The sequence below is a fragment of the Capra hircus genome, chromosome 15 (assembly GCF_001704415.2).
Source record: "Capra hircus breed San Clemente chromosome 15, ASM170441v1, whole genome shotgun sequence".
NCBI lineage: Eukaryota > Metazoa > Chordata > Mammalia > Artiodactyla > Bovidae > Capra > Capra hircus.
Genome location: NC_030822.1, coordinates 58,440,699 through 58,467,044, shown reverse-complemented (window position 1 = coordinate 58,467,044; position 26,346 = coordinate 58,440,699). Strand labels below are relative to the sequence as shown.

At 50.3% G+C, this 26,346-nt stretch overlaps 1 protein-coding gene across 1 annotated transcript in view; it reads left to right on the top strand.

The window, feature by feature from the left end:
* Window positions 1-21,626, top strand: part of TTC12 (tetratricopeptide repeat domain 12) — a 49,132-nt gene extending 27,506 nt beyond the window's left edge. The window contains exons 8-21 of the mRNA XM_013969564.2: window positions 654-714; window positions 1,131-1,319; window positions 2,840-2,909; window positions 3,674-3,762; window positions 5,833-6,001; window positions 11,917-12,009; window positions 13,025-13,085; window positions 14,101-14,238; window positions 14,678-14,776; window positions 15,228-15,296; window positions 17,817-17,918; window positions 19,312-19,411; window positions 20,154-20,379; window positions 21,474-21,626. Coding sequence (XP_013825018.2) covers window positions 654-714; window positions 1,131-1,319; window positions 2,840-2,909; window positions 3,674-3,762; window positions 5,833-6,001; window positions 11,917-12,009; window positions 13,025-13,085; window positions 14,101-14,238; window positions 14,678-14,776; window positions 15,228-15,296; window positions 17,817-17,918; window positions 19,312-19,411; window positions 20,154-20,379; window positions 21,474-21,549 — 1,542 coding nt within the window. The 3' untranslated portion in view covers window positions 21,550-21,626. The remainder of the gene's footprint in view (window positions 1-653; window positions 715-1,130; window positions 1,320-2,839; window positions 2,910-3,673; window positions 3,763-5,832; window positions 6,002-11,916; window positions 12,010-13,024; window positions 13,086-14,100; window positions 14,239-14,677; window positions 14,777-15,227; window positions 15,297-17,816; window positions 17,919-19,311; window positions 19,412-20,153; window positions 20,380-21,473) is intronic.

Below are 26,346 nucleotides of genomic sequence, written 5' to 3'. Positions count from 1 at the left end.
CCTCCCCGCTGAGCGTTTCTTCTCTGTCCTAAACCTGTCATCCTAAACCCACTAGCAAGAATCTATCTTCTGCAGAAAGTTTCTAATAGTGTCCTCAGTGAGAGCCCCTCACTCTCAGGTGTTCTAGTTGACTATTCCATGGCCAGTGAACAGCCCCCTCACTAGCCCTTTGCAGCCTGCACGTTTAAATAGGCAACTGTCTCCTCCTGTTCCGAAGTCTCCGTCAACAATGTTGGTAGCTTCATTTATTCCCTTATTCCACGTGGGCATATCTGACAGGTAGCCTCCCATTCTCTCTCAGTGCAAATATCATATCTGAAGTTTGCATTTACCTTATGATTATTCCTCTCCCAGCCAGTCATGAACCATGAGAAGTTAGGAATGGTTAAATAACCACTATCTATCACAGACTGTATCTGACAACACTATTTTTAAAAATGAATTTTGAAATAATGCCCGTTGCCCCGCAGAACCGGAAAAGCCTAAACAAAATGTCAAATGCACGCTGCGTTCCCCATGCCTGCCTCCGACGAGGGGAGCAAGGGAGGCGGGGAGGAGATACTGAAGAAGCCAAGCCCTGTGGCACCCAGTGCCTTTCTTGTAATCACTGCTCCCCGCTAGCCGCTCTTCATGGCCTTGTTTCTTTCTTCCAGTCTAGAGAGTGTTATCAGAAGATCTTAGAAATAAACCCCCAGCTGCAGACACAGGTGAAAGGTGAGACTTCCTGCTGACATCCTTGTTTGAATTGCACCTCCCCCTGTGCCCTGGCTCTGGGGTGCCCTCCGTGCCTTCTCTGCACTTGGCCACGGGCACAGCCTTGCCTGGCCCTGCACAGTCCAGTCCTCTCATTAACCACCCTGCCCTCCTCCTCTTTCTCTGTTCTTGGCCTTCCTCCTTTTCTCTACCATCCTCCCTTCAAGCCTTTTAGACAGCAAATGATGTTGTCCTTGAATGATTCCATGATGTTTTAAGATTCTGGGTAGAAAATATGCACTCTTCCTAAAAGTTTTCCACGCTGAAAACAAGTTTGAGTTACGCTTTCTGCCTCTCCACTTTCCATCTTCAGAAAAAGGTTGGTGCACGCGTTGCTTGTTGGGATGTTGCTGTGCTTCTCCTCCTTGCTTTGCTAGAGTACCTGAATCAGGTGGATCTTCGAGAGAAGGCAGACCTCCAAGAGAAGGAAGCCCAGGAGTCACTGGACTCAGGAAAGAACTCAGCCATGACGACCAAGAATCTCCTGGAGACTCTTTCCAAGCCTGATCAGATCCCTTTGTTCTACGCAGGGGGGATTGAGATCCTGACTGAGATGATGAAGGACTGTAAGCCAGCAGTGTGTGTGATCTCATGAATGTTGTCTAGTCTGAAGGGACAGAGCTTAGAGGTCTGACCACAGGGGGCAAAGAATCCCTTCCTCCCTTCCTGCCACAAATATTGGTTGAAGATTTAGTATAATGCAGGTGCTGAAGCGGGTGCTTAAGAAATATCCCCCACCCCAGCCAGCTCCATCCTCTCCTCTGCTGACACTGCACATACCTGCAATAAACAGCAGACACGCAATGCGACAAAAAACAGAGACAGCATACACCCCCTGCATGTGTACTTAACAGGCACACACACAGCATGTGCTTGTATCACATACATCACACACACACCATGCACATGGGATACAGACACTGTATATGCTTATATCACATATCCATACGCCACACACATGCACCTCTCATCGGTTGCCCATGGGCTGCACATACCCACACACCATTTGCATACCCCACACATACCCCATGTGAAAGTCGCTCAGTCATGTCTGACTCTTTGTGACCCCATGGACTGTAGCCAGCCAGGCTCCTCTGTCCATGGAATTCTCCAGGCTAGAATGCTGGAGTGGGTAGCCATTCCTTTCTCCAGGGGATCTTCCCAATTCAGGGATCGAACCCAGATCTCCTGCATTACAGGGGGATTCTTTACCGTCTGAACCACCAGGGAAGCCCCAAAATACTGGAGTGGGTAGCCTATCCCTTCTCCAGGGTATCTTCCCAATCCAGGAATTGAACTGGGATCTCCTGCATTGCAGGCGGATTCTTTACCAGCTGAGCCTACCAGGGAAGCCCCACATACCCCATATATACCCCCAAACACCTTGTGTTATCCCCACATGTCTCCCCCCAGCTGTAGAGGAATGGAAGATAGAATTTTGTAAGATAAACCATGAAGTTCATCCCAGTCACACTTCACAGTTTCTCAGGATGTGAAGAGAGTTTCAGAGCAAACATCAGCTCTCCTGCTAATGAGACCCGTGCTGCTCTCTCCTACCAGTTCCTGGAATCACTGATCCCAGGACTGAAACCTTCCTTGCTTCTCAGTGCCAGACTGTTGTTTGTTGGTACAAATGGATAGAGTCTAACTCCTCTGTAGTGTTCAGTGGAGGGTGCTCAAACGCCCCTGCAGTGGTTTCTTGACGATTATCAGTTCCTCTCTAGAGCCTGGAAACAGCTTCGAAATAAACATTTAAGAACAGATGGATATGCTAGTTCTTCCAGGAGGTTAAGCAGCTCCTGGAGACTCTCTAAAGCTTACAAAATGAGGAGTTGTCAGATCACCCATGGGGCCACCCAGACCCAGCTCTCCCGTGAACAGAATGTCCCTCTTACTGTGGTACCAAGTGGCTGATGACAGGTGTAGGTTTCAGAATGGGAGGCATTAGTTTCTGCCCAAACTGTGAATTTGGTGACCTAGACATTCCACGTTGGGTTTCTGTTATCATCTGGCTCTGTGACAGCTGGACGGTTCAGGCAGACAGTTCAGGATTCTGACGATGTGGTGTTCTCCGAATTTGTTTCAGGCACAGAACGAACTTTATTCAGAACAAATAATGGATTCAGTATCATCAGTGAGAATGAGGTCATAAGAAGGTAGGGATGCTTGTAAAGACAGCCTGGCCTCAAAGCACGGAAAGACAACCATTTCTTATGCAATCAGACACTCAGTACACAGGCAGCGTAATGGTAGATGGTACTACTTTCAGTCGATACTGGGTGCCATGTGAACACCCTTGAGCTGTGAGCAGTTTGAGTTAAACCGCAGTTAACAACTGCAGAGAGAGAAAAGTTAGCAAAACTTGCCAGGGTTCCTCCAAGCCCTTCAAAGTCAGAGAAATGACCATTTTTGCTGGTTTTCCCACCAGTTTTTGCAAGATGGCTCTTTGTTCTTTTCCTCTTTTGGAATTTGCTGATCATTTCAGGAAATGAGATCTGCTGGGTCCTGGCTGATCCCATTTATAATTTCATCTGAAGAAAGACTCATATGGCAGGAGGTAGTTGGCTAAATGTACTTTAATTTTATTGTGTACTTCAGTTGTTCTGATACAGTTCCTGGGGATTAGGACAAGACATGGGTTGGAGTCACTGGCACACATTTGCAGGCGTGAGGAGGCCTGTAAACAGTTCGCTGGTCTGGAGTGGCCATCGCCCTGGCCCCGGGCTCACTGTCCTTTCTCCAGGCAGCCCCAGCTTCCTCAGCTGCATCCTTGTCCTGACCCTCACTTCAGGGCTTATTAGTCCCTCAGTTCTGGTGACCTGCTTAAACCCACATTTGAGGAGTCTGGAGATGAAATGAAACCAACTGAAAGGAAGATCAAGACTGCAGTTTTAATATGTCTCTCCCTTGCCCACCGTAGGTGTTTTTCTACAGCAGGAAAAGATGCCGTGGAAGAGACGGTGTGCTTATCTGTTCTCAGACTCTGGCAGGCAGTGTGCAGCGAGAACGGTAAGCCAGGGAACCACCATCAGTCATCATCAATGCACGGTAATGGGAGAGCTCCAGAGCAGGGGCGGGGGCAGGCATGATTGTTCCCCTGGGACAAGCCCTGGAGCGTGGAGGTCTAGACCGTCCCCTGGAAAAAGCGTACAGACTTGCGCTGCACTCTCATAGCTGCCTCCATAGCGGGCAGGGTCATGGTTGGCATCACGTCTCATCACCTGGGCACTTGCCCTGCTCTTTGCAGACAGGTAGCTTCACTTCATGCATTGGCAGTGGGGCAGGTAAAGTTTTTCCTTTTCTGTGCTGAAAAATAGCGCTGCTTTTTGCTGACCGTAGTACCCATTTCAGCATCATGAGATTTATGGCCATCCCTGATGGCCTCTTGTGACACTGATTAATACTGAGTGCTTAATATTGAGACAGTGACATGCTTTGGGGATTTTATTTACCCTAACTCTTCCCTTTTTACATATTAGCATCTTCCAGGGTTTGCTAAATTTTTATACAGTCGCCGCTCCAGTGACCTCAATGTAAATAAATATTTTAGGTGCTTCTCTCATTTTTTTAAAAAAGTGTTTTTTCAAATGAGGGAAAATGTTTGGCTTTGAACACAAAACAGTGAAAATGGGATTAGTGATAGCTGTGTCTCCCATGCGTGGCTTCTCATGGGAAGTCAGCGAGGGAGCTTACGAATGCAGCCTATAAATGGTTAAATGCTGACTATGAGGGAAGACAATTTTTTTATTCATTTAATAGAGTGGAGGTATCACCTTAAATTCTAGAAATCTTAGGTTCTAGAGAATCAGGGGGCCTCTTCCATGACGGGAATTATGCTCAGACTAACATCCTTATCAAGGTGCCTCGCTACTCGCAGGACACTGCATGGGCTCTGGGTGGGGGGGTTTCTGTAGACCCCCGTGCCTGAGGTTAAGAAGATGGACTTGACGACAGGGTGTTTCCTCAGTCTGAATGGGACCTGTCTCTCTCTGTACAGCCCCAATTCCTCAGTCTGCACCCTACTTTGGTTTCTGTGAACCTTGAGATCACATCTTTTTTAACATCTGGGAATATACCGTCACACACAACTTAGGACATAAATGCTCTGTCTCAGGTGAATGGAATCTTTGTGTATCCAATTCAATAAATGCAGAGACATTTTTAAATAGGACAAAGGAGTACTTGAAAGTAAAGGCGTGGAAATAGGTCTGGGATATAGTGCTGACTGGAGAGAAAAGCCAATTATGGGAAGGATGTATTATATTTTAACATTATTCATATGAATACTAGCCCCACTTAGGGAAAGAGCTTACCTGGAGGAGGTTATAGAGAAGGAAGTCTTATTTTCAGCTGTATACACATTTTGTGTTATTTGAGTTGTTTACAGTGAGCTACTTTCCATTTTCTCGATAATCTAAACAAACTGTGCTCTGTTTCAGAGCTCAGCCTCGTATTCCAGCCTGTATCCCTCTGCCTGCTCTCAGATAAATTCATGCACTGGTTTAGAAAATAAACCGGGTGAAAGGGGGAGAGGGCGTACCCAATGCTACCACCCTGGAAACAGTTCACAGCCAGGAAGGGTAGCGTGCTTCATTCATTAATGTTCTCATGTGGTCATTCTAGTTTTCTAGAAAGAACTCAGATGGTTGCTTTGGCCATTAGATGAAAATCGATGGTCTAAAGCTCTTTTACCGTTCAGCTGATCTCTTTCCCTTTCTTCACATTTCTGGATACCATCCACCATGGAGCCTTTGGCAAGAACAATGATACTAGCTAACATATATGTATGTGCCAGCCCCTGTTCTCCACACCATCACGCATTAATTCATTGCATCATCATGACAACTGTTGCGTTGGTCCTCTTCCTCGTTCCACTAATAAGGAAGCTAAGGGATCGGTAACTCGGCTAAGGTCATTTCCTGATCGTTCAGCCCCAACAGTCTGCTTCTAGAATCCATGCTCTTCCCTTCATTATCCTGCCTCGTGGAGAAGAGTTGGATGTCTTGTTTAGAGAAGGGAAGACAGAACCCATGTGACCGTCGTGGTCTGCATGAGGCTGACGTGCCCTGTGTTTTGCAGAGGAGAACCAGCGCCTGCTTGTGCTGCGTCCGGACACGGGCCCGCTTCTGCCCTCCCTGCTGGCCTCCAGGGTCCCGGCCATCCAGCAGCAGAGCCTGGCCCTGCTGCTGCAGCTCGCCCAGACGGAGAATGGACGGAACCTGATCATCGGCCACCTTGACCTGCCCCGGTAAGGCTCGGCGTGCATGCGTGTGGGCGGGAGCTTCCCTGCGGCATCTCAGGCTTCACCCGCCACATTAAGACCTGTCCGCTTTCCCACATCTCTGACGTGAGAGGAGCCAGCTGACCAGATTAAGGATTAAAAACCAGAAGGAGCCTTTGAGAGGAACACTCCCTGTTAAGGACCTCCAGGACAAACTCCTGTCTGAACTTACTGCCGTGGACACTGTCACTGCTGCGCTTGTTTCTTTCTTTTCACAGGTTTATTTATCTGGTTGTGCCAGCTCTTAGTTGTGGCAGGCAGGATCTTTGGTTGAGGAATGCAGACTCTCAGCTGCAGCATGTCAGACCAAGTTCCCTGGCCGGGGATCGAACCCGGGCCCCTGCGTGAGTCTTAACCCCTGGGCCACCAGGGAGCAGACGCTGCAGACCATGTAAATATGGCGGCACTCGCAAAAGCCGATTTGGAGCCTGCCTGTGAAACGGGCCATTTGCTTCTGCTCTTAGCCTCAGTCTTGGCTCCACCCTGCTCCTGTTCTTACCTTTCTTCATTAATTCCTGTTTCAGGTAATGCTACCTGATCTTACTTACCCTTATATCCTTTCTGGAGTGAGTAGGGTATAAATAAATAAAACACATCTCAAATACTGTTGCGTGTAGGTCTTTCCAAGGCTTAAGGTGATAGGAATGGAATGTGCCTCTTTCCTAAGTAGATTTTTTTTTTTTTTAAATGAGCTGTAGTGATTCTGCCTGGTGCTTTTCCATCTAAAGATTATCAGTTTGAATATGTGAAATTGCCACTTTTTTATGTCAAGAAAAGGTTGCAGTTGGCAATGTCACTGGTTCAGCCTAAAAGAAATAGTAGCTGTGATCTCATCTGTGTGTGCGCACGTCAGTCATGTCCAACTCTTGCGACCCCACAGACTGTAGCCCGCCAGGCTCCTCTGTCCATGGGATTCTCCAGGCAAGAATGCTGGAATGGGGTACCACTTCCTCCTGCAGAGGACTCCCGACCCAGGGATTGGACCCAAGTCCTTGTGTCTCCTGCATAGGCAGGTGGTCCTTCACCACTGCGCCATCTGGGAAGCCCAGCCATGGGTAAACCTTTGCTTTATACGTGCTTCCTATGTAAACTGAAAACAGGATTTGGCTTCCGATTCTATTCACTAGTATCTCACTGGGAAGGAGACAAGATAAGTGTCCTTCCCTCATTTCACCGGTGGGATAGGAGAGTGACTCAGGTCATCTCAGCCAGCTGTCTCCCAGGCCATGGAGCTTGCTCCTAGTCTTGTTCCCCGTTAGAAAGGCAGCCAAATCTGAAGCCATGTCAGACCTGCTTGGACCATGCTGAGAGCTCCGTCCCGTGTTGGTGAGGAGGCCCATGGGTGCTGAGGACGATGTGGGGATGAGCCTGGGCTCTGGCTCGCCCCTTCTCAGCCCAGCCCAGCCCTGCGGCCCACAGGACAAGCCTTGCCAGCCCCTGAAGCTCAGCACACACGGGCAGATGGGTCGTTAGCAGAGTTAAGTCATCAAAAGCGCATTTCACATTTCAAATGACTCTGCAGTCATTTCCTCACTACCCTCATCAAATGTTTTTTCATTTGGTTTTGGTCTCTTTGAGTAAATACAGCCACGGTTATCATAAGCTTTCCCCACCCCCGCCCCAGCTTGTTTTTGAATTGCTCGAGTTTCATTTGAATTTTCCAGCATCTTGGCATTTCTCATCACCTTGTGCAGTACCGCCTACGTGCTTTAGACGAAGAAACCTCCGTTTATCACCCCTGTGCCCACTCTTCTTGTTACTATCTATCTCCAGGTGAACTGGAAAGAGGTGCCACGTGTTCTCTGAAATGAGATAGTTTGAAACAAGCCAGGTCCCATGACCCTCACATTCCTCCCCGTATGAGAATGTGAAGGGACAGACGTGCGTGAACAGCAGCGGAGTGAAGGCCAGTGTCCCTTAGGGAAAAGTGCTGGGCTTAGATTGCAGCAGTCAGGAGCCTCAGCCCTCCACGTGTCTCTTTCTGCTTGTGTGGCCCAGGAAATTGCTAAGCCCTGATGCCCCTGGGATCTCGTTTGTATCAGAGATTTAAGGTGAAACTTCAGAGAGATGATGCCTATATGCCAGGTAAACTTTTTTCTGCCACATTTGACAGATTAGTCTCTTGACTTAACCAAGAGAACTCATCTTGTTTTTCTATAAATCAAGACTAAAGATAGTAATAGCTGGTTTGGTGGCTTAATGATGGCAGGGTCAAGGTCTCTGCCCCTCTCTTGACCTTTCGCTCGTGGTCACATAAGGCTGCTGCAACTCCAAGCACCGCATCCCTCTTTAAGACAGATTAGCACCAGCTGGGTCTGTCCCTTTTATCAAGAGGAGCTGCTGCTTTTGTTTCTCTTTGGTCAGAATTGTGTCACATGCCACCCTGCAGGGGAGATGGTTCCAGCTTCTGAGGCAGAGGCAGGCAGGACAGAAGGGGGGTAACTGGATGTCTGGTTCACCAGCAAACAGCATCTGCTACATCAAAGAAAGCAACCAGTATCATGCCTGACATGTGGTCTAGACTCAGTAATGACTTTTGCATCACCTTCCATCTTCTGGGTCTGTTGCTCAGGGTCCTAAACTAAGGTGAAAGCGCACTTATTGGTTATTTAGACCATTTTCTGACCTGTGGTCCCTCTACTTTGTCCATCAGCTGCAGGTCAGCAAAAGAACATCTGCCACCAAAAAAGGACACGCCTGCCATCTGTGTCTAGTTAGGATGTGCATTTTGTCTCATTTATGTCTCCAAGTACAAAACCCAGAGAATCTTAGACCCCCGGCTCTTCTTCTGTGCCACTCAGGTTAGTTAGTGTTCATCACAAAACTAAAGAAAACAGGTTTGCTTTTGTGCGGGAAGAATCTGAACTGAGGGAAATAAATGATCTCTGACAGCAGGAACACTGGATGGTCTCCTGAGGAAGTTGGGGTTTTGCAGAACCCCCAGGGTGGAGGGACCATAGCAGCAATCCAGCCCAGCCCCACCCAGCACAGTGTCAACTCTGGGGTTTCCCAAAAGGCCTGTGTGTGAGGCGCGGCAGGGAAGATTCCAGCGTTTGCATTCTCTTCTTCTCCATTTGATTGGGATGGGCGCCACAGCAGCTCATAGGGTGGGGGTCTCTCCCCAGTTAAGGAGAGGAGTGTGCCCTGTTCCGGAACAGTTCTGATTGATATAAGATGATCTCCTTACACTAAACACAAGCTGCCTGCCCCCACCGCCCCGGGGCAGGTCTGCCTTCTGTACTGAGGCCTCGGTTCTGTCTGTCAAAGGCCTGTGGGTTGTATCCACTCTCCCTCTCTCCACCGCTTGATGAGTCCAAAGACACTGGCGTTTTCCAGCCCAAGCATCCTTGTTCCCTCAACCATTCCTCAGATGGTTTGGCTTCCAGACCCCTCCCAGAACAAGCTGCTAAATAAACCCAGTTCCATACATGTGGGTGACTGGAAGCCATGCTCTTGAACATAAGAAGCCAATCTGATGGGCTCTTTTCTGTCTTTATCTCCCATTGTAGCCTCATGGCATCTGCTCGTAATGATAGCATTCTTTCTGGCCCTCCTCCTACCCTCTGCTATTCCTTCTTGGCTCCGTTGGCGAGCCCCCTTTATGCTGTCATCTTCCCAGGTCAGGGACTCCAACATCCTATCCTTGGCCCTCTTCTCGTCCATGGCCCCAATTATCACGTCTAAGTCTCTTTCTCAGATGTTAGAAGGAAGCATCCTTCTGTCACTGGGCACCTCCATCACAACATCCCAAGTATCATAACCTTAGTAATTTTATCATAAGCTTAGTAATTTTGTCATAAGCTTAGTATTTCAAAAGTAGTTCTTCAAACCCACACCCCGTAGCTGAACTTCCTGTCTTCGTATACGGCATTTTCATCTGCCCTGCTGCCTAGGCCAGAATCCTGGGAGCTCCCTGGATGGCTCCCTCCCCACACCCCTCAGGAGATGGTACTTGTCAGTCCTGCCTCCTCAGCATCTCCTGGACGCATTTCCTCTCTCTCCTGCAGCGTCTCAGGCATTCCCTCTAGGTCATCATGAGGCCTCGTTCTTCTTGACTGTACGTCTTACTCTGCCCTGTCCCAGCTCATCCCTTGACCTTGATTGTCTGAGCAGTCCCAGCTCTCCCCCACTGGATTCCCTGCCTCCTGTGCCACCTGCTCTAATCCACCTCTGCTGCACCAAAGGGATTTGTCCTAAATGCACATCTGTCCTGTTATTTTCCTACTTAAAATGCTGAAAGGACTTTTTACTGCCTACTAGACTAGTTCTTGAACTTCTGAGAAATAGAGTGTCTAGGAATCACCTGGGGACTTTATTTAAATGCAGCTTCGGGGCTTCCCTGGTAGCTCAGCAGTAAAGAATCCACCTGCCAATGCAGGAGACATGGGTTTGATCCCTGGTCCAGGAAGATCCCACATGCGCAGAGCAGCTAGGCGCGTGCCACGACTACTGAGCCTGTGCTCTCGAGCCCGGGAGCTGCAGCTACTGAACCCACATGCCCTAGAGCCCATGCTCCGCAACGAGGAGCCGCTGCAGCGAGAAGCCCTCTCACCACAACTAGAGAAGAGCCCACATAGCAATAATGACCCTGCACAGCCCCCAAAACTAAGCAAATAAAATTATAAAATGCCACTTCCTGGAACTTCTTCTCACTCAGAAACTGAGAGAGGCTCAAAAGCCTGCAGCCCACGCTACCCCCCAATACACCCCCACCGAGCAGCCCATCCAACGCCCACACTTGGGACTCAGGATGCCCAGGGAAAGTACAGACATTCTGGAAGGCCGTAGACAGTCCATCGTGACCCAGGCTGGCTGCTCCCTGTCCACTAGCAGGACACCCTACGCACCCACTAGCAATCCCCAAGTGTGTCTCTGCCGTTTCACGCCTCGTCATCTCTGTGACTGCTGTGCCCACATGCCTGACACGGGCCTGCAAGCTCCTTGGAGCTGGGACCTTGTCTTTTTCCACTTGGCACACAGTCAGTGCCAGTGAGTGCTGTTGACTGCCTGGACAAAGGGACAAGTAGCCAACGCTCCACTTTCAAGCGATGCGGGAATGTCCGCCTCATCTCCATCCTCCCGCAGCTCTTGCCAGGTGGGCTCCATGCCCACTTGACATGTGCCTGTTTTATCCTGTCACCTGACACGTCACCGTAGGAGGCCAGGCGCTCAGCATGGTGTCCCGGCCAAGCACAGCACTCGGCACGCTGTAGATCCTCGGTTTGGGTTTGCCGGATGGACACGTGACTTCTACTCCCATGGTCCTGGTGCTGGTCAGCCCTTAAGGCAGCCTGATACCCCATTATGTTCTGTGGCAGCAGCACCAGACTGTTTGCTCATATCCTAGGTTTGCAATTGGCTAAAAATGTTAAGTCTTTTTCACATGAGTCAGTTATCAACCAGGTCTCCCATTTCTGATACTTAAACAGATTTTCCAGCTCTCAGTGAAGGACTTTGAGTTTAACTCTCTGAAATTTCATCTCATGTATTCAGCGACCTGTCAAAATCTTGTTAAATCTTTAATCCATCCCCCGCTTCATTAGGGGGCCTCCCACTTAGTCATCAACACATTAGTAAGCGTGCCATTTAGATGTCATCTGTGTGATTCAGCTTGGCCGAGCCAGAGTCACACGGTAGAGGCACCAGAGGCCTTCCAAGTCAGCGTCTGATGATCAGTGAATGCAGGTTAAAACTGTTCACCCCCCTGGAACCGCACATTAAGTGGTAGAATACCTGCCTTGTTGGGGTGGGCAAGGGGCTGAGCTTCCTGGGGGCGTGAGCAGCCCTCTCAGCTCACTTCGCTCAGGTGCTGACTCCTCCCTTGTTGTGGGTTCTGTGAGCTGGAGGTCAGCCCACCCTGAAGGTGTTACATATGTTTGCAGGTTGTTGGAAGCTCTGGTGTCATTCCTTGACTTCTCAGATAAAAAGGCCAACTCAGCCATGGGACTGCTCACAGACTTGGCTCTGCAAGAAAGGTAACTTTTCTTGCCAGAAATTGACATCTCTTCTTCAGCCTCTGCTGCACCGTCTGATCTTCTGAAATGTGCGGCACGCGGGAGGTTGGGCCAACTGAGGATTCACTGCATAGGAGAGCTGATGTCCCCAAGGGCTGTGGTCACCACTTCGTCCCAATCCCTTTGCATGCAGGGGGACCCGGCCCTCAACAGGCTTGGAAGCCATATGTACTTAGAACAGCACCTCTCATAGTAAGCAAACCTACCATTATTGTGTGCTGGTGAAGCTTCTTCCCCTAATCAGTGCCTAATAAATAGGAAAGAGAAGGAGGAGGGAGGAAAAAGAGAAAGGGATGGGGAGGGAGGAGAAACATGGAAACACGGGAGTTCTCCTGGGCTGCCAGTGGCATAATGGGTAGCCCTAGCCTCCTGCCTTTTTTTTTTTTTTTCATTTTTTTCTTTAGCTGATGCTGGATAAGACAGTAAAGATCTTAGATTTTCATAATTTTTCATTTTTTAAAAAAATGCATCTTGTTTTGTTTTTAATTTCTTCATCAACATTGAGGCATCTTACCTAGAAATGGTCGTATAGCGAGAGAGCTCCTCATGCAGGTAGCTGGCCATTGGCACAGGCTGGGGGCAGTACTAGCCCAAATATCAGGTGGACGTTCATGCCATGGGGCCCTCCTGACAGCTGTGACATGTAAATGTGCTTACACCATGTAACTCAGAGCGAGGGGAGGGCAGGGGTGGTGTGAAGTCAATCTGCAGAAACCTCAGGACTCCAGCAGCTTCTGCAGAAGAGAGCCACCCTCTGAGACATGTTGCTTCACATCAAAGGCCAGTCTCCAGGCTTAGAAATAGAGTAAAGCCACATGGCCTACCCAGTGGCGACCTTTTCTGCTTCCGAATGACTTCACACAGGAGCAAATCACAGGGGCCCACAGCTGGACCGTTGGTTCCGTTACCCAAGACACCGCACTTTTTTTACTTTGCACGGTGTAGAAATAAGTAATGACTGATGTCCTCTTGACAGATTTCAAGTCTGGTTCCAGACCAGCCTTCCAGACATCCTTCCGGTGCTGACGGGGGTGCTGGTGAGCAAACCCTTGTCTTGTCACCTGCGACAGACCCTCTTGGGAGCATGCACGGGGCTGTTTCAACAGGGGTTTGCCTCCTAGAACTCCCGTGGCCTCTTGGGTTGATTGATCATTTATTCACAGCTGGAATTTACTCAAGTCTTGGTTATTGGAACAGTTGCTGTGGGGGCAGGTGGAGAAGGTTCACAGTCAGGGCTGGTTGCAGGGGAGGAAGCCTGCAGGTGGTGAAGGTGGAGAGTTTGTCGGTCTCCACCACTCCCCTTCTGACCCAAGTCCTGTCATAAGCTGGTGTTGCTGTTGTGGTTAAGCCACTCAGTCGTGTCCGACTCTTTGTGACCCCATGGACTGCAGCACGCCAGGCTTCCCTGTCCATCACCAACTCTCGGAGCTTGCTCAAACTCGTGTCCATTGAGTCCGTGATGCCATCCAACCATCTCATCCTCTGCCACCCCCTTCTCCTCCTGCCTTCAATCTTTCCCAGCATCAGTCTTTTTCCAGTGAGTTGGCTCTTCGCATCAGGTCGCCAGTGTCATAAGTACCACATGCAGCCCTGTCCCCTGAATTGTCGTCCTGATCAGGAGAGCAGGTGTGGTGGTGGGAGTCGATGAGGGAGAAAAGTGCGAGTGTTGGGGGTAGTGGGGGAGTCCTCCAGAAGAGCGTGCTGTGACGAGACCTGTCCCTGGTGACCCATAGAATCCTCAGGGGTCCTTGCAGGGTGCATGAGCACCCTGGTATTTCACAGATGTGAATATGGAAGCTCTGGAAAGGACCAGGACTTGCCGCAGTGCCCCCAGCTGGTTGGCGGAGTGACTGGGAGCAGGCCGAGGTGCTCTGGGGTCTGCCCCACTTTGTGCCTCCTTCCTTTCTGCCGACGTGACCACACTGACATCCCCATGTGACATCAGGCCGTCTGGTTACCAGACGTTTTGGAGAGTAAAGGACACCCCTGGAGGTGATTCCGGCATTATTCCTCTGCTCTCTGCAGATTCGCTTTCTCTTCCTTCCCTTTCAGAAGAGAGATCCCAAGGTCACCAACATATCAGCTCTCTGCCAGTGTCTTGCCATCATGGGGAACTTTAGTGCTGAGACCGCCGCCCAGAGACAGATGTCTGCCTCTGAAGACTTCGGGGCTGCCTGCTTGGGCCTCATGGTACTTCACCTTTTCTGTTCAGAGCTAGTCTTGTACCTGCTTTGGGGCCATGGGCTTCTTCTTAATTATCTGACTTTTCTAAGAATTCTGTTTGAGGGTGCAGGGACCCTTCTACAACCCTAGATGTGATGGACAGCTGGCCTTAAAGAATTCTCCAGATTAAGTCTCCTCCACCCCGGAGACGTCTGAAGGGTTCCCTATGGAGCTGGCTTGAGCACCCGTTTCAGCAGCTCCCTCTGCAATTTGAACCCAGGGCCAGAGCCCCACAGCAGAGGCGCCAGACACTCTGTGCTATAAATCGGCCTCTGATTTCCCTGCATCACTTCAGTTCGGGACACTGGCCATTTAGGGAGTGTCAGAGATCTGGGGCCATCACCCAGGGTTACAGGTGACTCTGACAGCTGCACGGCCACACGATCACATTGTCTTGTTTCCCAAGGCCAAGTGTGAGGAGGACGCGGACCTGTTCAGAGATGTCACGTATGCCCTCCTGGGACTCATGATGAACTTGTGTCTTCGGTCCCCCTTTGTCTCCGAGGTACCGGACTCTCTTCTCCCTACCTTAACACATTCTGTTGCATAGAACTGCTCTCGTTGCCGTGAAGGGGCTAGAAGCAGGGGACGCAAACCCTGGCGGTGGGAATGGGGAGCGCTGGGCGGAGGTTCCACCCCTGCTCTGCTGAGGGATGGATGAGTCCCTCTGTCAGTTACTCATTCTGCAAACCAGCTGCGTGTCCAAGGCACTGCGCACGGTGCTAAGTTCTGCATTTACACTGTCAAATATGATGTGGCCCTCATCGTTGGGGGAGATGCATGTGGGAAAGAAATGAGAGCGATCACAGATGTTGTGAAGGAAATGGGGACTGCCCTGGCGGTGGCGAGAAGGAGGGAGTGGGGAGTGGCTGGTTCTGTGTGAGCGCCCAGAAGGAATCAGCAGATGACCGTGGCAGGGACAGGCAAGCTCCTTCTCGCGCTCCCTGTTGTTGTAGGTTTGGGCCTTGGAGGTGAGCAGGAAATGCCTGTCTCTGCTGAACAGCCAGGATGGAGGAATCCTCACAGTAAGCTGCCCCCAGGGAAATCCAGGAACCGCTCCCTTTGTTGTTCAGTTTCGTTTTGCTCTGCAGTCACCACGCCTTTGAGCTTCTCTGACTCTCTGAGGCATGGGGCAGACACACTCCTCAAAACGATGCCCATAAGCACAGAAATACTGAATTTGCCTACAGGTTCAGGGAATTTGGTGACCCTGCCCCCCACAGTGCCCATCTGTGGATGCCCTAGAATCTAGGAATCCCAGTTAAGAATCCTTTTTCTTGAAGGTGTGGAGCTTAACAGCTGACACCAGGTCATCTATCTGATTTGTCCCATATCAAACCATCCTTGTGTGACTTGGACAGGCCAATTGATTTTCTTTTAAGTCTTTTCTCAGGGCACATATTTTAAAGCCAGTGACTCTGGAGGGGTTTGTCCACAATGGTTTTAGCCGCCTTGGAGATAAGTGCTGGAATGGTTTTCTTGCTTCTGTTTCTGACATTTGGATAAGAGAACTAAGGCCTGTGGCTAGCACAGTGTACAGGAGGAGAGTGTTGAGATGATTCAAGAGGCTGTTTGCCATTATCGTGAGATGTATTCTTCACTCACATGAGGAATCACCACAACATTTCTGCCTATTAGGTCTCTAAACCTAGAGAAACAATTGGGGTCATATCCAGGGCAGATCTGGGAAACCAGCCCTTCAAGGGTCACAGCCTGGGAACTGGTTCAAGGGTTGTGAAAAGGTTCCAAGTAGGTCCAGTGAATCTTGTGTGTGACCTGTAAGCTGACAACTTCCCTGCAGTCAATCCAGACTAACAGGGCAAAGTGTTTAACCTGAGCTCCAGGAAGAGGTGGTGGATCATCAGGTTCCCTGAGACCCCCGGCAAGTGTATAGAAAATTCTGCATGTCTGTGCATTTTCATGGGGCTCAAGGGGCGCACCACGGTTTTCATCAGATCCTCAAAAAAGTTGCATGGCCCAAAAGTGGTAAGCATCACTGTTCTTGGGGACTTGGGGTCTTCTGACTGGTGGGCCTAGTGGGTAAGTTATCTCACTGATGGGTAGGTTGTTATAGCCAGTTTCTGGATGATGGAGAACAGCTGCAAGACTGATGGTTAATGAGGCACCACTGAAGACACCTTCGTGCAGAGGGCAGACGAGGGGAGCACAGCTGGCCGGTGGCCAGTGTGGGTTCCAGTTCTATGGAGGAGACAGAATTCAAACTGCCAGCTACATACAGCAGAAGACAGAAGTAGGAGATGAGGGGGCTACGTTTGGTAGCCAGGCATCTATTCCTCAGGAATAAAATATGAGCTTTTTTTTCCTTAAGGAATTGAAACACCAGAGAAAAAAATGTTTACTTTCTAGTAGTTGAGAATGCCACCTCTCTACCTGTGAGTGGACAGACTCTCCATAAACACAACATACCCAGACATACTGCTTTTCTCATAAATGTGACTTGCAAGCTGAGAGTCACGAGGCATTTCAGGAAAGCCATACAAATAAATAGACAAAGCAGAGCAAGCAGAAAATTTGAGTCTGAAAAAAATAGAGATGATGTAGGAAAGAGAAGAAAAAACTAATAGCTATCATTTGTATCTTCAGAAAGATTCAAAATGGTGTTATGGCCATAAAACAGCAACAACTTGCTATTAAAAAATTCAGAACTGGAAAATAAAAATCAATAAAGTGTCCCAGAAATTAGAATAAAAAGATTCAAGAAAGATCAAAGTCCCAGAGGATCAATCCAGGAAGTCTACCATGTACTAAGGGTCCTGCTGGTATCAGAGCCCCACAGGAATACAGGGCAGGACTTTCTTGCTGAGGGATGAATGCTGGTCCTTTGTGAAGCTGGAATGGGCTGAGCCTCTGTGGGCTTAGGGGCCATGTTGGCAGCCCTTCAGTTTGAATCAGCTACCCAGTAGCTTTTCGGTAAACATCAGTACTTGCTATCAATTACTCAACCATTGTATTTTTAAAATCAAGGTACATGTTTTGCATCTAACACTAATGATTCTTGCCTCACCAAACTACTTGTTAACTTCAAAACGTCATCAGCATTTTAAGAAAAAAAATTGTATTGAGGTATAATTGATATACAAATTAAAAAAAATTTTTTATTGAAGGATAATTGCTTTATGGAATTTTGTTGTTTTCTGTCAAACCTCAACATGAGTCAGCCATAGGTATACATATATCCCCTCCCTTTTGAACCTCCCTCCCATCTCCCTCCCCATCCCACCCCTCTAGGTTGACACAGAGCCCCTGTTTGAGGCTCCTGAGCCATACAGCAAATTCCCGTTGGCTAGTTGGTATACAATTTTATATAACTTTCAGGCATATGGCATAGTGATTCACAATTTTTAAAGGTGATGCTCCATTTATAGTTATGATAAAATATTGGCTATATTCCCTGTAGCGTATAGCGTAAGCTTGCAGCTTATTTATTTTGTACATAGTAGTTTGCACGCCTTAATGTCCTACCCTGTTCTTGCCCCTCTCCCCGTGGGAACGTTTAAGCATCCTTTCCTTTCTGCTTCACTCAGAGAGCTGCTGGCGTTCTCAGCCGCACCCTTTCTTCCTCTCTGAAAATTGTTGAGGAGGCCCTCAGAGCAGGAGTGGTGAAGAAGATGATTAAATTCCTGAAGGTAAAATAACTTCATTAGTTACAACCCCCTGAATTTCCAGGAGTGTCATCTTTTATTTGGGGAACAGAATTAAGGAGGGCTTTGTTCAGCAAAGGTCCTGCAGTTTCCCCTCTGCTAGTTTCTAACATTCTTGAATAGGGATTCCCTTCTGCCTATTCACCTAGACTACTCTGACCAGCAATGTAAGACTGTTGGACAAATAATTGTTCATTAGGCACATCCATAAAAATGCTTACCACTCAAGCCTAACTTTAAAAATGTATGGCCTCTGTCTTCAAAAGAGATGGTCTGAGTGGCTTCAACAAGGTCTCTCAGGCCCTGGTTCTGTTCGTGTTTTCCTGCTCACAATGCTCTTTCCAGTTTCCTGGAAAGGTTGGGGGGGTAACTCCATTTATGAAATATGTAGGCTTCAGAGTAACCACGTGATTTTCAAAAGGATGTTCAGGTTTTCCCTGCAATATGAGTGCAGTGGAAAATCCCATGGACAGAGGAGCCTGCCAGGCTACAGTCCATGGGGTCAAAAGAGTCAGCCACTACCGAGGAACTGAGCACACACACAGAAACACAAGAGTGAGCTAGATTCTCTGAGCTGGGAGATCAGTTACTAGGTTGCATCTCTGGGTCCCACTTGCAATATGTATGCCCAGTGAGGTTCACTCACCTGAATTAGTTTGATGACCCCACAGGAGACTTATTCATAAACACCTAGGCTGAGTGGCACCAAGAAGGGTGGTCTGTGAGGGGGCTACTGCTGGGGCAGGGGTGATATCAAGGGGGCAGAATGGTGGGTCTGAGATTAGGCTGCCACACGGATGATGGTCATCATTTACTCTGTATAACCCTTGTATATCCACCGGATCCTGCTGAGTCCATGTACACACATGTGTGCCTTATGCATGCGTTTCCTCACACATGCATTTTAGAGACCCCTGCAGAGGGTGACTTTGTTATGATTTGACAGTTATCCCCTCTTAAAATGACCTAGGTCTGTGATGTGTTCCATGCAGACCTGGCAGCCCTAGCAAGTCAGCCTTCATTCTCCAATTGTGAAATGACACGGGAGGGCCTTTCCCTCCCTTCTTGGTAGATCTGCTGGTCGACAGCATCATTCTTTTCTCAGCCCCTCACTCCTAAAGCTTTCCACAGATAATTACTCAGGTGTCCATGGCAGGCCTCCATTCATAGCGGGGCTGCGGGCCATGTTACAGAGGATGTGAGTGACCCTGCACCCCAGCAGGGACCAGGCCCCCTTGCCCGGAAGCACACATATTGTCAGCAGCGCGCTGTCAGAAGTTTAAGAAGCCACGAGCATAATCCCAGCTGCTCACTGTCATTTCTGGCCAGGAACAACCGTAGCATTGATTTCTTGTTTTCATTGCACTCTGAAATCTAGGCAGGAGGCCAGACTGCATCACGTTACGCAGTCAAGATACTTGCCATCTGCACAAACAGCTATCAGGAAGCGCGAGAAGAAGTGGTAAGACTGGATAAAAGTAAGTGATCGTTTCATTAAGCAGAGCCCGCATTAACTTGGAGGTTAATCTAGCCTCGAAGCTGCAGAGAGAGCTGCGGGCGAGGAGGGAGGAGAGACCGAGGAGGCTGTGCTATGCCTCCCCACCCTCCTGCAGTGTGTTCCGGGACCCTGTCACCTCACCTCCAGCTCTGAATGCCTTTAGTTAGCCTTTGGAAGCTCCTGGGCGCTGTGCCTATGCTAGAGACTCAGCTGGGAAACAGCTCGAACTAAGATCCTTTCCAAAGCACTCTCCTTAAACGACCTAACGCAGGTTCTCTCCCTTCCCGGGGGAAACACCTCAGTGACCACGCGCGAGGGGGAGTCCAGTGCAGCTGTGGTCTAATCACCGAACCACTGCCATCAGTGGGGGCAGGGCAGTTGCCCTTGTGGGTGGGAACTGAGGGGGCCCACCGAGTGGGGAGCAGGACACTTCCCTGTGGAGCCTGTTCCAGGCCCCACAGGTCCAGGGCGCTGGCTCACAGTCTCCCACTCAGGCAAGGGATGCCGAGAGGAGCAGGGAGTTTCCGCACGCTGGCATTCCTGGGACGGCTAAGCGCTGTGGGCTCCTGAGGCCGCTCAGAGACACAGCCAGGAGCCAAGGAGCTTTGGTGCACTCACTAGGGATTCATCGAGTGGGTGATACGGCGGCCTTCCACCGCCCCCTCTCCGTGCCCACCAAGTCCCCCTGCCAGCCTCTCTGCCTGTTCTCCTCCGCCCCATAGAGCTCGGGATTCTGATGCAGCTGCTGGACTCAGAGGATGAGATCCTGGTGGGTAACGCCGCCCTCTGCCTGGGGAACTGCATGGAGGTGCCGCACGCAGCCTCGTCCCTGCTGTCCACAGACATCGTGCCCATCTTGCTGAAGCTGGCAGGCAGCGATGCCCAGCAGACAGCCGTGCAGCTGAACGCGGGCATCGCCCTGGGGAAGCTGTGCACGGCCGAGCCCAGGTGCGCAGGGCCAAGGGAAGCCCAGCTCCTTCTCTGCAGGAAGTCCGCCCCCACTGCCCCGACCCGCCCAGGACACTGGGGAGCGCTCAGGCTGAAGCCAGCGAGGGGACACAGTATGGGACAGGGGTCTTTCCTGGCACCAGCAGCCATCGTCTTCTCTCTGCTCAGCTCCTGCAGTCTCCTCTTTCCTCTCCTCCTCCCTCTCCTCCCACCAGCCCCACCTCTCTCTCCTATCATTCTATCTCCTCTGCTTTTCCAGAAACAAGCCTCTAACTTCATTTTTTTTTTTTTCCGCTTGGGGCCTAAGCGTATGGAAGAGTGCCCTGTAGGGTATGTTCTTGAGAAAACAGGCAATCTGGGGGCGGGGGGACAGCCGGATGAAGAGCGCCCGACAAGCCGGGCCAGGAGCCTCTGCGTGACCGTGCCTGTCTCAGCTCGGTTCCCGCTCCACTCTGTCCTGATCTGAGGCAGGGGAACACCTGGTCCTCGTGCTCTTGGAAGGTGCCCGTGTGCCTGAGCGTGGAGCCCTGGCCCCCAAGGGGTGCCTTCCGCAGACAGGGAGGGGCTATGGCCAAGCCCGCTTCCGTCTCTCCCAGCCTCACCCTCTGATCCCTCCTCTGGAGAATGTGGGAGCTGGCCTGGGTCACACCTAAGGTCCTTCCAAGTTCTGATTGTTCAAATGGAAAGAATGGAGAAAGCTTTCTTCTATAGAAAACAAGGTGCATTAACTAGGGTGGGCTCACTGTGGCAGCCTGCTGGGCAGTCCTTGAGAGCGGGGCCCCACGGGTCCCTGGCACACGTGCCACTCTCGCAGTGGGCATTGCCGTGTTCCCTGGGCCTCCTGGGGGCTCCCCACTCACACAGCGGGTACTGCCGTGTTCCCTGGGCCTCCTGGGGGCTCCCCACTCACACAGCGGGTATTGCCGTGTTCCCTGGGCCTCCTGAGGGCTCTCCACTTTGATCTTCAGGGAAACAGCTTCTGCCCTGTCCCGCCTTCCCAGCCAGCTTCTTCCTAAGCCAGGGGGATGCCTCTGGGCCCCAGATGTCTGTGCCCTGGCATTTATGTCCTGGAGTTTGTGCTTTGATTATGACAGGTTTGCTGCTGTGCTGAGAGAGCTTCATGGGATGGAAATTCTCAACTCTACCATGAAGTATGTGGAGAATTCTTGAGAGACGTGGCGTCCGAATGGGTTTTGCCTATGACTGTTCACTCTGGTTGTTCCTATGCTAATAAAGCCTTTTTGAATATCCGCTCCAGACCCGAACGTGGATTTTCAGAGTGCTCACCAGTTGGTTTTCACTGGCCGTGGGACTTTTCCAGACTCTGATAGTAGTGGGTCTAGTTGGGAGCTAGATTTTGCCTAACATCCTGCCCCTTTTGTTGTTTTCTGCTGGCTTTACACTAGAACCATCAGGTTTTTCAGCAGTGACTTTTTGACCTCTGTTTTCCAGCTCTGAAGTGCCAAGACACAGCCCTAGTGACATCTGCGAGGCAGCAGTCTCTTCGAGCCTGGCCTGCCACTGTGGCATGAAGTCTTTAATTCAGTGGGGTGAGTGGTGGGTGGTAAGCTCCCTGGCAGGGAGTTCTGTAAGGTTCAGGGGAATCATTCCTGCAAGCACCACCCGGCGCCTTCATCCACCCCGTGCAAGGATGCTGTAACACGCCCTTCTCTTAAACTGTCTTCAAGTGCCAAAGCAGGGGGAATCTCCTTCTGCGCTGAACTCTCACAAACACAGATGTAATCTATTTCTCTAACCCACCTTGCTCTCCCACCCCCATCCCCAAAAGGCACTGCTCCCTTACAGTTGCCCCAAGTCTGCTCGGAAACTGACCAGGTCAGCTCTGGACCCCGAGTCCTGAAGCAAAAAGTCCAATAAGTGCCACTGCTCTTCCACTTCTGCGTACAATCCCTTGACTCTTTTAGGGTCAGAGGCAGGACCTTCATGGTATCAGTTCAGTTCAGTTCAGTTCAGTCGCTCAGTCGTGTCCGACTCTTTGTGACCCCATGAATCGCAGCACGCCAGGCCTCCCTGTCCATCACCATCTCCCGGAGTTCACTCAGAGTTGCGTCCATCGAGTCAGTGATGCCATCCAGCCATCTCATCCTCAGTCGTCCCCTTCTTCTCCTGCCCCCAGTCCCTCCCAGCGTCAGAGTCTTTTCCAATGAGTCAACTCTTCGCATGAGGTGGCCAAAAGTACTGGAGTTTCAGCTTCAGCATCATTCCTTCCAAAGAAATCCCAAGGCTGATCTCCTTCAGAATGGACTGGTTGGATCTCCTTGCAGTCCAAGGGACTCTCAAGAGTCTTCTCCAACACCGCACAGTTCAAAACCATCAATTCTTTGGCGCTCAGCCTTCCTTACATAACCACATCCATACATAACCACAGGAAAAACCATAACCTTGACTAGACAGACCTTAGCAAAGTAATGTCTCTTCTTTTGAATATGCTATCTAGGTTGGTCATAACTTTTCTTCCAAGGAGTAAGCATCTTTTAATTTCATGGCTGCAGTCACCATCTGCAGTGATTTTGGAGCCCCCAAAAATCAAGTCTGACACTGTTTCCACTGTTTCCCCATCTATTTCCCATGAAGTGATGGGACCGGCTGCCATGATCTTCGTTTTCTGAATGTTGAGCTTTAGGCCAACTTTTTCAGTCTCCTCTTTCACTTTCATCAAGATATAGTGAATGCCAAAGACTCCCAGACCAAAGTTCTCAAAAATCTGTGGTCCTACTTACCCTGCTACCTGGCAGCTGTGTGGCTGGACAAGTTCCTTAAGGTCTCTGAGCCCTGGTTGCAGCGTTTGGAAAAGCCGGAGCAATACCTGTCCAACCTGTCCCCAACATTACTGTGAAGATTAAATAAAGTTTTGGAGGTAAAGGCACAAGGAATTGCAAAATGCTACACAAATGTATGAGATTTCCAGGCTCTATCTTGAGATGGGGAGAGTTGACTATGATGTCAGTTGAGTCAAATTTGAAGGACCTGGGGAAGGGTAAGCACATGTCCTTTAAGGAATCAGAACTGGACTTTTTAAAAAGAAAGTTGTTTATTTATTTGGCCGTGGTGGATCTTTGTTGCTGTGCGCAGGCTTTTGGGCTTTCTTTGGGTGTGGCGTTGCAGTGTGTGGGTTTCTCACTGTGGCGGCGTCTCATTGCAGAGCACAGGCTCTGACCCCAGGGGCTTCAGTAGTTGTGATGCACAGGCTGAGTTGCCCTGCATCAGGTGGAATCTTCCCAGACCAGGAATTGAACCCATCGAATCCCTGGCAGACGGATTCCTGGCCGCTGGACCACCAGGGAAGTCCAGAACCAGACGTTTTTGGACTGCATAGGAAAGGAAATCCTCCTGAGAGATTTGATGCAATGCACCCAAATATGTCTTCACAAGTGAGACAGCCCTTGGCTTCCATGAAGAACTTTGCTCCTGGAACCACGAGAGATGATTAGCACTTTGGGGGCTAGAAGGAAACGAGTAGCCCCAAGAATCTCACTCTGGGTCAGGCTCACTGGAGCACTTAGTGCTGCTGCCCTAGCGCTATCCCTGGGTGGCCGGTAAGTGACAGGCCACGTTAGAGAGGCTGAAAATCGCCCATTCAGTCCCATCGTGCAAACAAACACTCTTCAAGAGGCCCCTGAATCGCAGAGGGAGACGGCTTGGCGCTAAACAGAGCAGAGAGAAGAAAATTAGAGGCTGCAAAATTTGCTGTTTGAGGGAGAGAATTCAGTGGAGCTTTAAAAATGGAGAAGGCTGCCTGTGCCCCTAATCAGCAGACCTGTCTTCTGTAACCTGAAGTTCAGGCACCTCCTCCTCCTCCCTCTCTCTGGCTGCTCTCCTTCTCCCTGGCTCTTGAAAATGGCTATTATCTGTGTAATCTCTTTCCCCAAAGAGTGGGGAAAGTCAAATTATATTATTATCTTTGTTTTGGAGAAGCTGCCGAGTGCCGTCATCTCTGCTTTGCAGGAATGTCTGGCAGTACCTGAGGTGTGCCCTCCTCTCGCAGGTGGAGAGAAATGATTTACATGCTGGAGTCTCCATCTCTGTGGAGCCAGCCCTCCCTGGTCTCATCACCTCTACTCACGCTACCACGCAGGGCTCCCAGGCAGCCTGGGAGAAACGATCTATATGTTGAAGGAGGGGCACCTCTCCTTGTGCCAGGAGACACGAGCAGCGTCCTAACCACCCTCAGGATCATGGCTTATTCCGGGAAAGCAGTCTGTTTGTTCCACAGGCAGTGGGAGTGTCCATCCTGAAGAGCTGGGACAGGGCTTCCCAGGTGGGGCTAGTGGTAAACGACCCACCTGCCAAAGCAGGAGATACGGCCAAGACAGAGCTTAGTAACCAGCCTGAAGCCACCACAGGTGTCAAGCCCTGGATGGCAACCTGCTGTCCTAGGCTAGGTGATGCCAGTGGTGCGAGAAGGTAGCAAGGCCGGACTGCGGTTAATAGATTTCAGAAGAAGTGACAGGGCATGCTATCGCAGGCACTTTCCTGAGGATCTGTTGGGACGAGAGCTTCCTGGCTTGGAGAACTGAGAGAAGAAGAGTACTATCTGAAGCTTCCTGAGGCCAGGTCACTTTTTCAGCAAAAGTTCTCATTTTCTGAATGCCTTGAAAAGGCAGGTTCCACAAGGCCCAGGAAGAGGAGAGAGTAATTGGAGATGAGGACAACATTTACAGGTCACTCCCTTTCTCAAGGCGCACGGCTCTTAGTCCTCCTGGGCCTGTGACCGGCCAGCCTGCAGAGAGAAAGTCCTGCCTGAGCTCTGCTGCAGGCACTGTCACGACTGTCTGAAGATCCAGCCCGTGCAAGCCTCACAAAGACCCAGTGAGGTGGGCATTATCTCACTTTGTGGGCAAAGAAACTAAGATGTGAAGACAATCGGTGCTTCTTACCCAGGACCACCTGGCAGGTAGGTTAGGGAGTCAGAATTTGACCCCAGCCTGGATTTTAACCTCTTCTGAGTAAAAAGCACGCTTCCGTTTACTAAACATGGCCTGAGGGGAAAATTACCAGTTTCTCCAAGCCTCAGTTTCCTCTCTGTAAAATGGGAGAAACAGTCCCTACCTACTTACAGTGTTCTTGGGTTAACCCATATGCAGGCCCTGGCACAGGCAACTGATAAATAGAAGACATTCTCTTAAGAGGGACTATTATTTTTAAGCCAGAAATTGCCATGATCTTATTTTCTGCCCCCTCCCACCCTCAGCAATCTGCTCACCCTCCTAGGTACTCACCTCTAGGCAAGAAAGCAGCTATGTGGCTCTTACGTCTGCTCTTCCCTCCCTCCTGTACCCGATGGCAAACTCGAGGATCCCTCAAGACTTGTCTGTGGGCAGCGAGGTCTGAAGGCACCAGGCCTGGGTGGGGTGGGGTTCTGAGCAGGGCTCCCCGAGGTTCAACAATGCTCCTTGCCAGGAACAAGGTGCCGGGGCTTCCCTGGCCTGGAGGCAGGCTGTGTCTGCATGGGCAGGACCCCATGGGCTGGGAACCCCATGCAGAAAGGGCTGTGGATGCTTGGATCAATGCCCCAAATCCCCCTCACCAAACAGATGCTCCCTGCCACTTGCTATTTGACCTCAGTTTAGAATCCAGAAAGCCCATTGATTCCAATGGCTGTGCCTCCAGTGCCCCAGTCATCAGAATATGCATTGTTCTTTCCACCTCGCCCCTGGCGCTGAGCACTGGGAAAGGAGGTGCGGGTCACAGCGGGACCCACAGGTGACAGCTCCCACTGCCGCTGCTGCCTGCCACATGCCAGTGAAGCCCAGAGCTGCTGTGATCTGAAGCCCTGCCGAATGACATTCTGTCAAGACCTCTAGTTTAATCTCAATTTCAAAAAGGCAAAATGAAGAATGGGTTCTCCCTGGAGCCAGCCTGGCCTTTGGTCTGAATTTGCCCTGAGGCCACGATCCCATTTCTCTGACTGCTTTCTGGTCTCGGCTCCTGCAAGGCGTAAGGGAG